The following is a 15,645-nucleotide window of genomic DNA, read 5'->3' on the forward strand; positions in this document are numbered from 1 at the left end:
TGTAATTGATTCTTTTATAATAAAAATATCCCATAATAATGGCATATTAGGCTTCTCAAACACAACGATGCAATAGGTTATTGACGGCCATTGATATTGGAAAAGCAAAGAACATATAATAAACCCGATATTTTGAAATGTTTTAGACATTTGACTTAACCATCTAAAAAATACATTTTGACCACAATGCATTGTTAAATACATGTCAATTACACCGCTCAAAGGTAAACATAAACATGAAACACGTTATCATTATACTAGTCTATGTCCACGATGTTCCACTTCTAAGTTTGCTCCAATGACGCTGGACATCCCTCGCTTTGGCCGGATGTACCTTGTTTCCTTAGTGTTGAAATTCTAAACTCCGGTGGATTTCTGAGGACTATAGTTGTCTCCTCAGATCTCAGCAGGATAAATTCAGACAGCTAGCTAGACTATCTGTCCAATCTGAGTTTTCTGTTGTACGACTAAAACTACTTTTGAACATATATGTTCCACCAAAACATGTTCCTTCCTGAAGCTATTTAGCATCAGCATTGGGGCTCCCTCTTAGTTTAGCACCACCCAAGGTGATTGTGATTGGTTTAAAGTAATGCCAATGAACCACATTGCTGTTTATCTCCCATCCTGGAATGCTGTGTTGACTAGCCAGACCCTCCTCCGCAGTGTTGTGGAGGAAGGTCTAGCAATGCAGGACTATCATTATACCAACTCATTCAAATATGCAAATATCCTCCAGAGGACTTTTGTCCTGTGTTTTTACTTAACCATGTGCATTCTTCATTGGGTAGTCTAAGAATGTCACATACTCTTGGATTCAAAAAACATGTTGCCAGTGATCATTCTCACATCGACTATGAGTTTCTCTTTTTCACTTTCAAGGCTCTCCACAACATTGCACCTCTGACCTTTCTGACCCTATACCTATGTCACACCTACTGTACACCCCCCTCCCAAAACCTCCGATCTTCTTCCTGCATGCTTCTCACCACACCTCCTACCCACTTAGCAACCATGGGTATGGGTAGAGCCTTCAGCCGTACAGCCCCACCATCTCTGGAACGTTCTCCCTCAAACCATCCGTGAAATTAACTCTCTCTTCCCACCTTCAAATCCAACCTCAAAACACCTTGTTATAGATTAGCATGTTCTATCTGACTATGTCATTCTCACTATTGCTGTTTATGGTCTTTGTTTTGTTTTAACATAGCTGTCTGTGTTCTTTTTTTTAATTACTGTTTTACTGCTGTACATTGGCCTTGAGTAAAATGAAAGGTGCCCATACACAAAATGAAAAATTTCATGTATTATACTCCAGGCCATACTATAGCAAATTAATAGCATGTAAAATGTGAGATTGAGCACTAGGTAAATGACCATATACTATGAACAGCCTCACAGAGAACATCTGAAATAGTCCACTTGTACAGCAGTTTGGCATTTACACTACACATATGAGGGATTTACAGTGGTGGTGGTAAATGTTCACGAAAAAGGACAAGTTTGTGACCAGGCAACACAGATTTTGATAATGAACAATTCAACATGGTACACACTGGACCTTAGTTTATAGAGTTTTGTCAACTACAATCACAGAATTCATTAATGAGATCTAGGAATGCTGCGTTATCACTAATACTTAGTCAGATGGGACAAGACACCCAATCATACAGCTTCTAAACCAGAGGGGCCCAAATAATTTCATACAAAGGGCCTAAATTTATCTGGATGGAAGGTCACATGCCAAAAATAAATGTTGATGCTGACGAATACCATAGTTCTTGCCATTCCCCGTTGACAAAACATACGTTACATACGTAATTTAAATGGAAATTTTACCAGCACTGTACTTTACATTTCTGTTAAACTCAGATTATGTTTTCACTGCACAAATTGTACATTTTGTAGTCATTACTTTTAAAATAGGACAATAAGCAAGAGCATTTCAAATCTGTGGTGGGCCAAAACAAAGAGAGCACGGGCCAAACTTGGCTGGTGGGCCCTAAATTGGGCGGCATTATTCTAAACAAACACCCAAAGTGGGACGTGTTCATGGACGTTGCTTGGAGGAAGAGGAGAGGAGATGAGCAGTTGGACAAGGGGGGGACATTCTCAGAAATAGACCGTGCCTGCCTTTCCTCAGTCAGAGCAATATTATTTAACAGAAGGCATACATTCGATTCAATGATAACAATGATCGCTTAACCCAGCCTGTGTGACTTTTTCCTGGTACCAGTACAACTATCAAGGACTGTCACACTGTTTCTGCCTCAGCTGTGCCAGAACAACAGATATGAAAGAGCCACAGAGCTACTACCACTTAAAAAAAAAGAAAGAAAGTAATATGACCTTTCATTTCTGTTAATTCTTATGCTCACTGATCTCAAGAGGAAAATGCTGTTTTAATTACAGGGACTGACTTAATTACCTACCAAGTGCCTTTGACAGCCTCAGCCCTTCCTTTCCTACGCATGAAAGACAGAAAGAGACCAAATGTGCTGATCCATGTTTCCATAAATATGCAAAAGCCTCTTTCAATTAGTGGGCTTAAGCGCATCCGCCAAATTGCTAAAAAGTGCAATCAAGCATAAAGCTGTAGATGTAAAATACTCCTTTAGAAAGACATTTGTATTCAAATCTCTGTTACAGTTGCGGAAGGAGGACCCAAACGCAGAGTGGAGGGAAACTTAAAAAAGGATTTATTGTCTTTAGTCAAGCAAACTCAAGAGCAGAACAGTTACACCTAAATCATATGCCGGCACAGGGAAGGACAAAAATCCAAAGCGAGAAACAAAAACCACAAGGGAAACTCACAGGGAAGGCTCAAGGGCAGACAGGATCACAGACAGGAGCACTGGCAAAATAACAGACAAACTGGAGACATGCAGAACGCGACAAATGATCAACAACTAGACAAAGGGAACACAGAGGTTAAATACAAGAGGTAACAGGGAACAGTTGAGACAATAGGTGAATCACATTAGGGCGGGGCAGGACAATCAGACAGACCAACGTAAAGCTAGAAAAGACTAGACAAGACAGGACACCATACTATCAAAATAAAACAGGAAACAGAACAAACAGACACACAGGGGAACACAAGACAGGACCAAACAACACAAGACCAGGGAGAAGCCAAGACAAAAACACAAGGAGGCCAAACAGGAAAAAAACAACCAATTAACCCCCAAACCACAACAGAACCCCCCCCCCCAAAGACAGATTCCAGATGTAAAAAAAAACACAAACCAAAAACGACCCAGAGGGAGAAAAGCACATAGAGAAAGGGGGCTGGGGACCGGGGCACAGAGAAGTAGGAGGACCAGGGAAACTAGGACACAGAGAAGCGAGGACACGAGGGCTCTAGGGACAAAGACAGAGGGAGGTAGAACGTGAAGGGGAATGAGGGAGAGAGCGAGAGAGGGAATGGAAAAGAGGGAACGAGAGAGGGACAGGGGCAAAGGGAGCCCAGAGGACAAAGGACACTAGGAGCCCCAGGGACAAGGGACGAGGGAGAGGAGGGGAGATGAAAGGGGAGACAAGATGCTGGAGGAGACGAGAGAGGAGGCGAGAGAACGGCCAGGAGACAAAAAGTGAGGAGACAAAAGAGGCGCAGAAATGAAAGAGGTGCTGTGACGAAGGAGGCTAGGACACAAGACAATAGGGGAGACAAGATGAAAGAGGTGACAAGATGAAAGAGGAGGAGACGAGATGAAAAAAGGAGATAAGACGAAGAGAGGAGACGGAAGAAGCAAGGAGACAAAAGGCGAAGAGACAGGACAAGAGGGGCAACGTGATGAGACGAAGGAGGAGAGGTGACGAGACGAAGGAGACAAAACAAAAGACGAGAGAGGGACACAAAAGTATTGATGAGAGAGGAGGGAGTTGCTGAACGGGGAGACGAGACGAAAGAGACAAGACGAAAGGGAAAAGAAGACAGGCAAGGGGCAAAAGAGGAGAAAAGAGAGGAGACAAGAGAAGGGCACGAGGAAACAGCACGAGGAAAGAGGGCGCAAGGATAGGGCACAAGGAAAGACACCTGAGAAGGGCACAAGGAGAGGAGATGGGACAGGAGAGGAAAAAAGGGGACAGATAAGGGAACAAGATGGATGAGGAGGGGATTAGGCAAGACAAAAAGGCAAAGAGACAAGAAAGGGGACGAGAAGACAAAAGGCGAGGAGGCAAAGGAGGCTAGGGGATGAAAGAGGCGAGAAGACAAGGAAACGAGGAGATGAAACAACATGAAAAGACGAGACAAAAAAAAGGAGACAAGGCAAGGGACTGGAGGAGAGGGACAAGAGAAAGGGGGCAGAGAAGGGACTAGGGGCAGGGACAGAGAGAAGGAGCTAGAGAAAGATGGAGAGATGACGAGACAGAGTGCCAGACAGACAAAGAGAGAGCAAGACAGACAGGGGAAGAGAAAGAGACAGAGTGTTAGAGATACACAGAAAGAGAGAGACACACATACAGAAAGAGACAGAAAGACACAGAGACACACACAGAAAGCGGGAGACACAGAGAGAGACAGACAGACAACGTACAGAAAAGAGAGAGGGAGAGAGAAAGAAACAGAGAACAAGACAGACAGAGACAGGGAACAAAAGAGACAGAGCGAGGGAGACAAGTAAAGAGACGGGGCGAGGATGGAGACGAGACAACAAGGAGATGGAATGAGAGAAGAGACGAGATGAAGGAGATGGACGAACAAGGAGGGGACAAGACAAAGAGACAAACGAGGGAGACAAAGAGAACAGGACAGACAGAGAGGGACACAAGGAGGGGACTTAGGGTGCGCACGAGGGAGCCTACAAGCGGGCGCACAAGGGAGCCCGCGAGAGGGCGCACAACGGAGCCCACGAGAGGGTGCAAAACAGAGCCCAAGGGGGGGTGCACAAACAAGCCAATGAGTGGGCGCACAAGGAAGCCCACGGGGGGGTGCATGAGAAGCACAAGGAATCCTACGGGGGGGTGCACAAGGAGCACGAGGAAGTCCACAGGGGGGGGGCGCACAAGGAAGCCCGCAGGGGGGCGCACAAGGAAGCCCGTGGAGGTGCACCACCAACTCGGACACAACAGGCTGGCATGCAGATGGGACAGATGTGGACACCGATGTGACACACTGAGACAGGATGGCTGGGAACGACGTAAATACAGACGGGTTGGGCTTGGAGACAAATTTGTATGGGGCGGACGCAGGGATAGGGAGGAAAACAGGAACGGGAACAGTGACAGAGACTGGAACGGTGACAGGGACAGACACCAACACTGGGACAGAGACACACACAGGGACAGAGACAAGCGTGGGGGACGGTCGGTCGGTCTGGGTCGGGGAGGCCGGTCGGCCAGACTGGGAGTCTGGTCGGCCGGTTAGAGTCAGGTGGTCCGGTCGGCCGTTCAGGGTCTGGGGGTTTGGTCGGCCCCAAACCACAACAATCTCAGTGACTTCCAGCGTGACATAGGCAGTGGATCTGTCAAATTAATTAGAGGAAGGAATGGTGGATTCCTTCATGCGACTGGGCTGCACAGCCCTGACTTCAACTCAATCCAACATACAGCAGATGCCAATCCATCAGAGACAACTTTGCCCCCGTTCTCATTTTTTACACTGTCAGGATACAATGTTAAGTGGACATGGAGGCACTATGGGTACGTCCTAGGTACCTAACCTGCATCCAAGTTTCCTTCACTTGCATCTCTACCTTGAGTCTTTCCATCCCACCGAGGAAGCATGGGAGAGATGTGAGAAAAACCTGCAGGAGAGGGTAAAGAGGAAATTAAGCATCATGTCAGTGTGTGAGCAGCATGGCCGCAGGAACATGTTTTGAGTTGGGGGTGCTGACAAATTTTTGAGAGCAACATTTTCAGGCAATCTCAGCCACCACACACCACACAGTATCCATCCAACGCTCCACAAGCGGAAAAACTAAAACAAGAATGAAATCCTAAATCCAAGACAGGGCCAAACTAGGCAAGGGTAATGCAGGATATAGGTACAAAGCTTTGACAATGGTAGAGAATAGGCATACTACAAGCTCAACTACTGAGCCACAAATTACAAGGGTAGGAAATGTATCACTGAATGAAATTAAATCAAAAGTTAGCTGCCTCGTACACACCAAACAGACTCGAGTCCCCAACGTCCCCAGACTGTCCAACGGCCAATTATCGGGTTGGTGTGTCAGGGCCATTAAATGTGGAGATGGTGTCTGCCCCCCCCCCTAAGCTGGGAGCTTGTTCCACAGGAGAGCTTAATGAAGATAAAGAGCTGCATGCAAACACCTCCAACCTCTGAACCAGCTGACCAACTTCACTGTTCCCTACTGTTATTGACCATGCTGTGCACAGCATCATAGCAAGTTATGTTTTTCTTCCCTAACTCTTATATTGAAATGTTTGCACAAATAACCTGTGAGTTCACTGAGAGACTGTCCAATTAAACAGTGATTGTCAATTATCCCACACCTGGTGAAACAGAATAAGAGGAGCGAAAATGTATTGAAGAGCATTGTTGTGTTCTTGCTTGAAAAACGCTTGACAAAGTACCTGAGGGACAAAAGATATTACTTTTCTCTAAAGTTTTCTTGAATATATGTTGATGCTGGAGCAAGAGCAGTGTGAGAGATTTTCTCTTTCTTCAAGTCACTGACTTTTTTTATCAAAATGCTGTTTGATTGCACTGTACACTTGCACAGCTGCTTAAAGAGTGTTTTCTGTAGCATTAAACCACACTTGCTGTCACCACAGTAACCAATTCAGAACTGTACAAACTAACTAAACAATGTACAATTAATAAAGATAACATCCATAAGCCATATTGCCATTTGGGTTCTTTAATTCTCTAAATGACCAAAACCCTTACATTATACAACGGTCTCAAACATATATTTAAGAAATACAAACATGTAACACAGCTAATAGTACTTATACATTATATAATGCATTAAAACAAACCTATAGGTATGTATTTCCCTTAATTCCCTTGTATTCTATTGAATGTTTGTATGGTTTGATTCAGGATGATGTGAAATGATATAATATTTTATATATTTTTAAAAGTGAAGCCTGCTTTAAATTTGTATTGATTTGTACTTCTGTTTTGGAGTTTATGAAATGTGTAACACCAAACGAATTGTCACATCTACTTGTAGATATAGTGATCATTGTGTGGTATGTTATGAAAATGTAAACATTGTCTGTTTACAGTTATCTTTCAGAGCATTGTTTTTCTTCTCTTTTAGCTTCATTAGATGTGTATGTCTCTTGTGTATGTAAGATGATGTCTTATCTAATATTGAAGAATGTAATCTGTATCCCACCTTACTGTGTCACAATCACAGTGCAGAACAGCATCATATAACCGCCCAGCAGAGAACAAGCAAACAATACCAATTGATTAAATGAACATGTGAACATATCAAAAACAATCACATATGAAATGCAACGAAATGTTGCTTGGTGTTTACTAGCTTTCCACATTTCTGAAACATGTTCCATCGATTGTGGAATTGTTAAGGATATTTCTGCTGTTATTAAGGCACATCTCCGTTCCTGTTCACATCCTGCCTCAGGGTGTCAGGATCGTTATATCTGATGCCAAAAAGACAGCAGATTTTCTTCAGCATGAGGTTGACAATCTCCTCCTCGTCAGAGGGCTGGGTAAGAGAGGAGAGATGACTAAATCAGTTTCTGTTAGTGATAAGAATTGTTGAAGAAAAATCTCTTGCTCTCCTGCTCACTGCTAACGGCATACCATGGGCTTTGATCAATCATCTCAACTGGATCTCAACTCATCTCAACTTTTGAGGCCTCCCCCCAGTGAATAACAATGAATCAACAGTTTCCTGTATCCCTGTGGCCTCTTGAAGGTGTACCATTGCTTTTTTTGTTTTATACTCAGAATGAAAAGACTCTCCTCCAGTTGCAGTCACTATGCAACCACATTGAGAAGTGTTACTTTTATCTCTCCTTATTGCCACCTGTGAGTGGATTAGACATCCCTGAAAGCCCTCAAAGTCTCTTAAGTTGATGTGGCTAATTACAGCACACTATGACATCAGCAGACCCACTGCATGCGTAACAAATGATCTCTCGCTCCTCAGCCAAACACAGGCCACCAGCCTGTCGGTGTTAAGCTAAATATAAGGGAAGCTTATTTAGATTTTCTTACAGCAACAATTTGGTCGATTGAGAACTATGTTGTCCTTGTGCTCTAGCTAAGTTGTTTCCAACCTTTTCCTTGAGGGACCCATTTTCTATCATTGAGTAAAACTCAAGACAACCGAGAGACAACTCCTGCCTTTACTTAATATACCTTTAAACCTAAATAGTGACAACAACTGCTGTCACTTTTTGTAAAACAAGCACTTTGGATGATTTTTAGCAGAGTATTTCCTAGAGCTATTGAATCAAAGATGAGTTTTCCTCTTCATTTTTAGGAACTTTAAAGACAATAATCTGTGTTATGCAATTATACTGTAGGGTTCTTTTATGCCAAATTTAGTGATTTATGATCCCTGACACTTGGCCATGGTTCTATTAGCTCTTTGGTTGTTTTAACAGCGTACTTTTCTAATGCAGGAAGAAGCTGTTTAGCATAGAGGGATCTGGAGATATAGCTTGTGTTCAGATCTTCACCATGCACCATACTTATCTGTAAAGGTTTTTGTGAGTTTAAATAATTAACCAACTCTAATTGGGTATGTGACTGACCAATTGTGTTTCCTTTGTTTTTTTATTGACACTGCTCGCTTGGTGGTTTATTTTGTTGAATATGATATGCCAATTTGATTGTGAATAATGAAAAAATAAAATTTAGAAGAAAAATAACATTAAGTGAAACTAATTGATTTAAGTATTCCTCTTCTATTGTTTTTACAAAAACATCTAATTCATTATCAGCTACAGTATGTACAATTTCAGCAGTTAAGTGACAATATAATGTGTTGGTCGGCGCACACTCCAAAGTAAACTGCAGCTGCCGCGGAATAATAGGAGAGGTGGAAAAACTAATATTAAACAGAAACAATTATGCCAAGGACAGGCTGGTGATGTGAACCCGATCAGTTGTTCTTTGAATCAGAAGCTTTTCCAGTGTGACAGGAGCAATGAGTGTCTCGACTTGGCAGCAGCTGTAGCATGAAGAAACATAATGAGCAGGTAAAATCTGAGTTTCCTTGGAGACTCTGATGAAATTTAGAATTTCAGCCTTATAGCTTGGACAGCGGCAGCATTCAAAGGCCATAATGAGGCAGCTGGCTGTTCAGTTCATTTCTTGCCATTTTTAATACTTTCACATGGATTTTGTGAGTAGTCAAGCACCAATGTGTGGTATTTGCAGTTGTCTTTGTAGAAAGCCTTGCTTGTGAAGTAGTCATTTTTTTTGCTATTGTCGGAAAAACATTGTGTGTGTGAAATAGTTTTACAACAGTTACAACAGTTTATTCTTTCTGGCTTTTGCAATAGTCTCTAAACTGAGAGCTCTAGCTTTGTAGAATATTGCTGCAACTACAATGATTTGATCACCCCTGACAGACTGGGTCCATGGAAAACTCCTAACTGGCAAATTAGCATATAATTCCTTTATACACATTCAGTTAGTACAGTATACTGTACTGTATTCCCTTTAACATTATGCTGTGTAAGATTAGATTTACTTATTTTTATTAAACCTTGATTAGTTGCTTTTAAATAATTACTTTTGATAAATGTTACCTTGTGACATATTCGCTCCTTTGTGAATGCTGCGAGGATCACTGATACGAAGAGATTGAGCACCACGAACGTCATGAACACAATACAGGAAGTGAAGATTAGTCCACTGAGTACAGGGCTGCAGTCAATGACCTGGCGAGCAAGGCATCAGTGAGACATCAATATCAGATTGAACTGACAAATCCTTTATTGGTGAGAGATTTTGCAGTGTTGTTACTCCACAAAAATAATCAAACATGAGGATTTACTTAAGGGAAAATTCTCACGTACCTCGTCATAGTTGAAGATGCCTATCTGCAAACTGATGATAGTCATGAGAGAATCCAACAATGTTCTGTAAGAGGACAGCTGCCAGCCATACATCACGTTGCACTAGAAAGAGATCGTCCGTTGTAATTGAAACACTATTATCATTTGGGTCTATCTAGGGCCTAAATCCTCAACAGGGGGTCTGGGCCCACTGGGGGTCCACAGAGTTAATTTTTTTTTTCAAAAACAATTTTTTTTTAAAGATGAATCCCACATATTATTAGCAAATTTAAATAGCTATGATGATAGGCTTACTGGCCTATAGATAAGTAAGTCACTAAGATATAGCCATACACCGACAGAGTTCATCCCAAGGATTCACTGTGCCACATGTAGGTTTTAAAATTAAAACATACTTTATAAAACAATACCAACACTTATTAGGCGATTTTTACAGCTTAGTTTTCTATGCAAAAAAAGATATAATATAAAGGCTTTATTGTAGGCCCAGTTTAATATGCAACTTCATTTTATCCAATATATGTAGTAGGGGGTCCCTGATTTGTCTCTTTAAGCTTTTTAGCTTCTTTTTTAAGCTAAGGGGTCCTTAGCTTAAAGACCCCTGATCTAGTGGTTTTTCTTTACTAACTTAAGTATCCTGGCACTTACAACTTCAAGATAAAATATCATAAAAGTTCAATTTTATTATATATATATAATCTAATGCCCAATTGCCTAATGACAATGAATGTTGAAAACAACAGTGACATACTCACCCGTGCATTAAATAAAGCTGGAAAGATTCTGATCCTTGTAAAATTGAAAGTCTTGTTGAAAGGGGGATGATACTCACCGTAATAGAGTATGCCAGTAACATGATCACAATGACCACAAGGTAACTGCTTATGTCGCTCCAGGCCCGCTGCAGTGCAGCCGTGATCATGTTCATCTTGGGGTTCAGTCGGAGCAGGAGCCACAGTTTGAAGGTGGAGAGCAGGACCAGGAAGGCAATCAGATACTGGAGCGCTGAGTCGGCTTTGGCTGTGTCGTAAAAACTGGGAAATCTACAAACACAGTGAAGATGTTAGCTATCATAAATAGGAGAAACAGCTCTATTAGACTGTACTTGGGCATAGTGTAGCATGGCTAAAAAGCATTAGAAAGACAACATCTAACCACAATATAAAGCCCACTACACATCGACAACACTTTTTTTTGCATGCCCTACAAACTATCGATCATCGATACTATAAGATTACTATTAGATCATCGATCTTAGGATCAAACCTAAGGTTTAGTACAGTTCATGCAAGTCTCACTTGTCTTTGTGGTTTTGGAAGTAGGTCATATCACGGTTCCCAAGCAGGGTCCGCTTGATGAAGACAGCCACGGTGCTCCAGCTCAGTAAGATAATAGTCAGCTCAAAAAGGTTCCATCTGTTCCTGAAGTAAGCCCACTGCTGTTGCTTCATTAATTTGCCCTGAGAGTAAAACAAAAGAGAGGGTTGTCATATGCAACAGAAGCTGGTTTGTACAGTATGCATGACCATGGGTTTGTGCAGTTAGTTGCATAGGAAAAAAAAACATTAACACGAGTGAGAAAAATCTTTGGTAGTGTACACAAATAACCAAAAAAAGAGATTTGTGTCTGTTGCCAAAACATTAATGTGTAATAGAATGATGAGGGCTTAACAAGTTCCACTAAATACTCATTGTCTGTATAGGCAGGAACAAGCACTTTAAATAATATAATTCTGAAATACAGTATATGTTTTCAGAAAAACATATTCATTTTTAGAATTTAAGCATACAATTTAATTATAATTAAAAGGCTGGGTGCTTACTTTACAAACAGTACAGGAAGGACAAACAATGTGACCTTATTGTCTTAGAAATTGTGAATATTGACCAAAATGGCCCTGAAGAGAGTAGAAAGTATAATTGGGATATGACTCAGTGATGTACTAAAAACTGTACTGTAAAAGAACATGGAGCAGTGGTTGTGACACAAAAGCTGTTATATGGAAGAAAATTACAGATATTAGTGCTGTCACATCCTTACAACAACAGCAACAACATAAACACATTACCTTTAATGTCCACAGATATGTCTCCCTTACATAATGATTGAATAGGTGTATACTTAAAGGGGGCAATCTAGTGTCCGGTTTCATTCATCTGGGTAAACGAGTCAGAGGAATCATGGGCATGGCGTAAGAAGGTGCTGCTTGCTCTGAATCCGCTGTTAATTCCTTTTAGATTTACATGCAAATCAGCTACGGAAAGTTTGATGACATTTTTAACACAGTGGCAAAATCAGCAATTCAGTCTTACATCGAGCTCTCCAACCTCTGTAACAAACAGTGGTGTGTTGAGGGAAAATTGGTCTGAAACCAAATAGCATTTATAAGAAGCATGCTCTGAACAGGGTTCATGTGAACTGACTACTGAGCTCTGTCCGCATATCATGAGGCCAGTCGGAGTTTGTAAAGCCCTCAGTGAAAAGAAACCCCTGCCTGTCTCATTACATATCTGAAATTAAATAGGTGCATGAATAATAAACAACCAAGCAATGAATGGGGCTGTGAGCAGGTATGTGGCATCTGCATTAGTATGTACCTGCAGGAACATGTAGTAGAAGATGAAAAGCAGGTACACAATCTCAGCCGCCATAACGAAGATGTAAAGACCATCAGGTGATTGGTAAAGACGAACACTCTGCAGCTCACTGGTGAAATGAAACGCTCCTGTGAAAACAACAGGAACAGTTTGGTTCAAACACATGCAGGCTAGCATGATCTCATTCATATCCCAAATTCAAAATTGCAGTCCAATTGTAAGAAGCAACACAATCAAACAGTATTGCCTAATATACACAGATTGTTGCAACACTAATGGTTTACAAACCTTTTTAGCATACAGTGCATGCATCACATCTGCATCAAAGCCGTGATCGAATGATTGTGCTTTTCAAAGGAAACACTCAACCTTACCCACAGCTGTGGTCTCCAGGAAGAGTGTGGCAATGCAGAAGAGGTTCACATTAGCATTATAAACGGTGAACTCGACAAAGATTGCCCTTGTGTAAATATCCAGCCATTTGTTCCTGAACAGATACTCGAGGGTGCTAAAAATGAAGTATACAAGAATATTTTATTGTACTGAAGGTCTCCTGCTTCTTACATCAGCTTTGTTAAAAAATTATGTTAGACATTAAAAAATCTTGCATTTTTATTGCTAATATAGTGATTGATAAATCTGAGGGCCACTGAATCTATTTAGCCCATTTGTGACAGTTTAAACTCAAAGCCCAGTTAAGAAAGAAAAGATTATCTTTGGCTATCTCTAGCATTTCATTTTCCTGATGTAGTTACCTGCTTGCATTTTGTGAATCCGGGCCGAGCTCCGTTACAAAGCCACCGCCTCTGTAGAGCACCAGTTGGCTCCAGACAGCATAAGCTCTGAGCTGAGCCTGTGTCTGGTACGTCCACGGGCTGGAGGTGCTCGTAGAGATATTATCTTTGTCAGATTGGCTCCAGCCAGGGCCATAAGAGCCCATGTCCTCCGCCTCCCATGAGTATGGAGCGTGACAGTCTGGTACAAACTGGACCACGGGGCCTGCAGTCTGACAGGAGTTCTTCTGCACTCTCACTTGACGAAGACGGGCATTACCCACTAGCTTAGAGTTTCCATCTGTGATAAATCCTGAAACACAGCATTTTACAGTTTATCTCAGGCTGCGCTAGATAAAAGCAGGGGTTTAGGTGTTGGGTCTCTGTGTGTCACACATTTAATCTCTTTGCCCACTTAGCTGGGTCAAAGCCGAAGATCATTTCATGGGTTTCACCCAGATAATTCTTCTGAACTAGCGTCTGTTTGCATTTTTGCATAACATTTTCACTCCTACTCCAACTCCTAACTTGTCACTTGTGATTGTACTTTAATATTGTGAATTGACATTCAGAACATACTAAAAATCCTGTGCTGTACTGGGCTTACTTTACCTAGAACCAATGGGTTGACCAACGTTCTGAGCAGGTTTTAATTGTTTTCAAATCACTGTTGGGTTATTTAGCCAAGCTCAAGTTTTTCCTTAACACCTTCACAAATGTATTGTTAGTTGTAGATCCGGATGTGCATATTAAGATGGGCATTTTTATTAATCCTGTATCTTAATGTAGAACACTTGTGTTTAGCGTTTTAACTCCTTAAATTGCCTTTTTTTCATCAGAACCGTGCTCACATCCAGTAACGATCAGTCAACTGATGAAGATGAGGGTGCCCAGACTGAACTTAAGCATGGAACCCCAGTACGTTTTGTCCATTGCCCAATCTTTCAAACAAGTTGTTGCATGTTATACAAGGTTGACCAAAAGAGAGAAAGGCTGTGTTAATGAATAAACAAAAAAAAAGGAAAAATATGGAAAATGCTGCAAAATGCAGGCAGAAAATACGTTCTGTGTTTTGGCCACAATGTGGACAAGACTGTTCCAGGACTCTTATATTTTTGTAATTACTATTATTACTATTATTATTATTATTATTATTATTATTATTATTATTATTATTATTATTATCATCAACTATTACAACAACCTCGCTACAGTTTAAAACAGATCTTTTGTCTGCTGAGGTATATGCAAGTTAAAATATATATATATTACAAATCGACCCTCCTCAAAAGTTGCATACCAAATGACAAGATAGACAGATCTGACAGACATTTGGCCCACCTTCAAAATCAGATGGGAGCCAACAATTGGGGGCTGAAATCAGGCTTATCCCATACATTGTCTGTGCGGTTTTAGCTTTAAAAATGGCAAAGGACGCCCATATTGTTAACAATCTGTAACAAATCGGGACATTTTGGTTTATAAGAGCCGGAGTAGATTGCTACTGTTCAAACAACATACAGTACCATGACCCAACAGTAATACAAAGACACTGAGTCATAACAACTCATTAATTTGGGTGTTTTTCTACCCATCTGGTGCTAGCCAAGTAGTATAACCCAAGTATGAATGAATTATGTGTGGGGGCAAATACAGTCTTGCAGTATGTTTAAAGAAATACAGTTTCCCCAGCTGTGGAGTTGATTGTTTTCTTTCTCCACAGCATGAAAGCAACATCTTTTCTGGAGAGCAACCAAGCTTTTTAATAGCTTTCACAGCAACAAACTATTGGCACAAGATGACTTTGGTCTTCCAAAAGAAGCAACGAAACAATAAAAAACACTGCAGAAAACTTTCTTGTAGCTCGGACACAAAATTATTTATATGATCACTTCTTTTACCTGTGCATGAGGGATGCTTTATTACCTGGATAAACTCCAAAAAGGTTACTTTGTAGCGATGTGTTAGCCCAAGTGAACACATCCTCAAGACTCATACTGTCGGAGATGCCTCCACTGAAGCTGTTCCGGATGTGCTGCGTCAGGAAAAAGGCATTGGGATCTCTTTGGCCGTACGCCACAAGCAGCAACATCCACATAAACCCCATGTAGGCTGCAACAAATGGGTAGAGTTTTCCAAATTTACCATCCAATAACAGGGCTGGGGATCTGAGTCAGTTAAAATTCATTTAAAGCAGATGCTGCAGTTCAGGAAACTGGGAGCTGGGAAACAGTGTATGTCTACGGCCAGAGAAAAACGCATAATTAAAATAATTTCATGAAAATAAACCATGC

The 15,645-nt window shown here is 41.3% G+C and overlaps 1 protein-coding gene across 1 annotated transcript in view; it reads right to left on the bottom strand.

The window, feature by feature from the left end:
* Positions 1 to 7,184: 7,184 nt before the first annotated feature.
* LOC117953247 (polycystic kidney disease protein 1-like 2) overlaps positions 7,185 to 15,645 on the bottom strand; it is a 43,022-nt gene continuing 34,561 nt past the window's right edge. The window contains exons 22-30 of the mRNA XM_034886079.1: positions 15,278 to 15,463; positions 13,334 to 13,664; positions 12,953 to 13,086; positions 12,579 to 12,706; positions 11,280 to 11,440; positions 10,814 to 11,024; positions 9,982 to 10,083; positions 9,712 to 9,843; positions 7,185 to 7,652 (exon numbers count right to left, since the gene is read on the bottom strand). Of these exons, the coding sequence (XP_034741970.1) occupies positions 7,530 to 7,652; positions 9,712 to 9,843; positions 9,982 to 10,083; positions 10,814 to 11,024; positions 11,280 to 11,440; positions 12,579 to 12,706; positions 12,953 to 13,086; positions 13,334 to 13,664; positions 15,278 to 15,463 (1,508 nt within the window). The 3' untranslated portion in view covers positions 7,185 to 7,529. The remainder of the gene's footprint in view (positions 7,653 to 9,711; positions 9,844 to 9,981; positions 10,084 to 10,813; positions 11,025 to 11,279; positions 11,441 to 12,578; positions 12,707 to 12,952; positions 13,087 to 13,333; positions 13,665 to 15,277; positions 15,464 to 15,645) is intronic.

This window comes from Etheostoma cragini, chromosome 11, assembly GCF_013103735.1.
Source record: "Etheostoma cragini isolate CJK2018 chromosome 11, CSU_Ecrag_1.0, whole genome shotgun sequence".
Lineage (NCBI taxonomy): Eukaryota > Metazoa > Chordata > Actinopteri > Perciformes > Percidae > Etheostoma > Etheostoma cragini.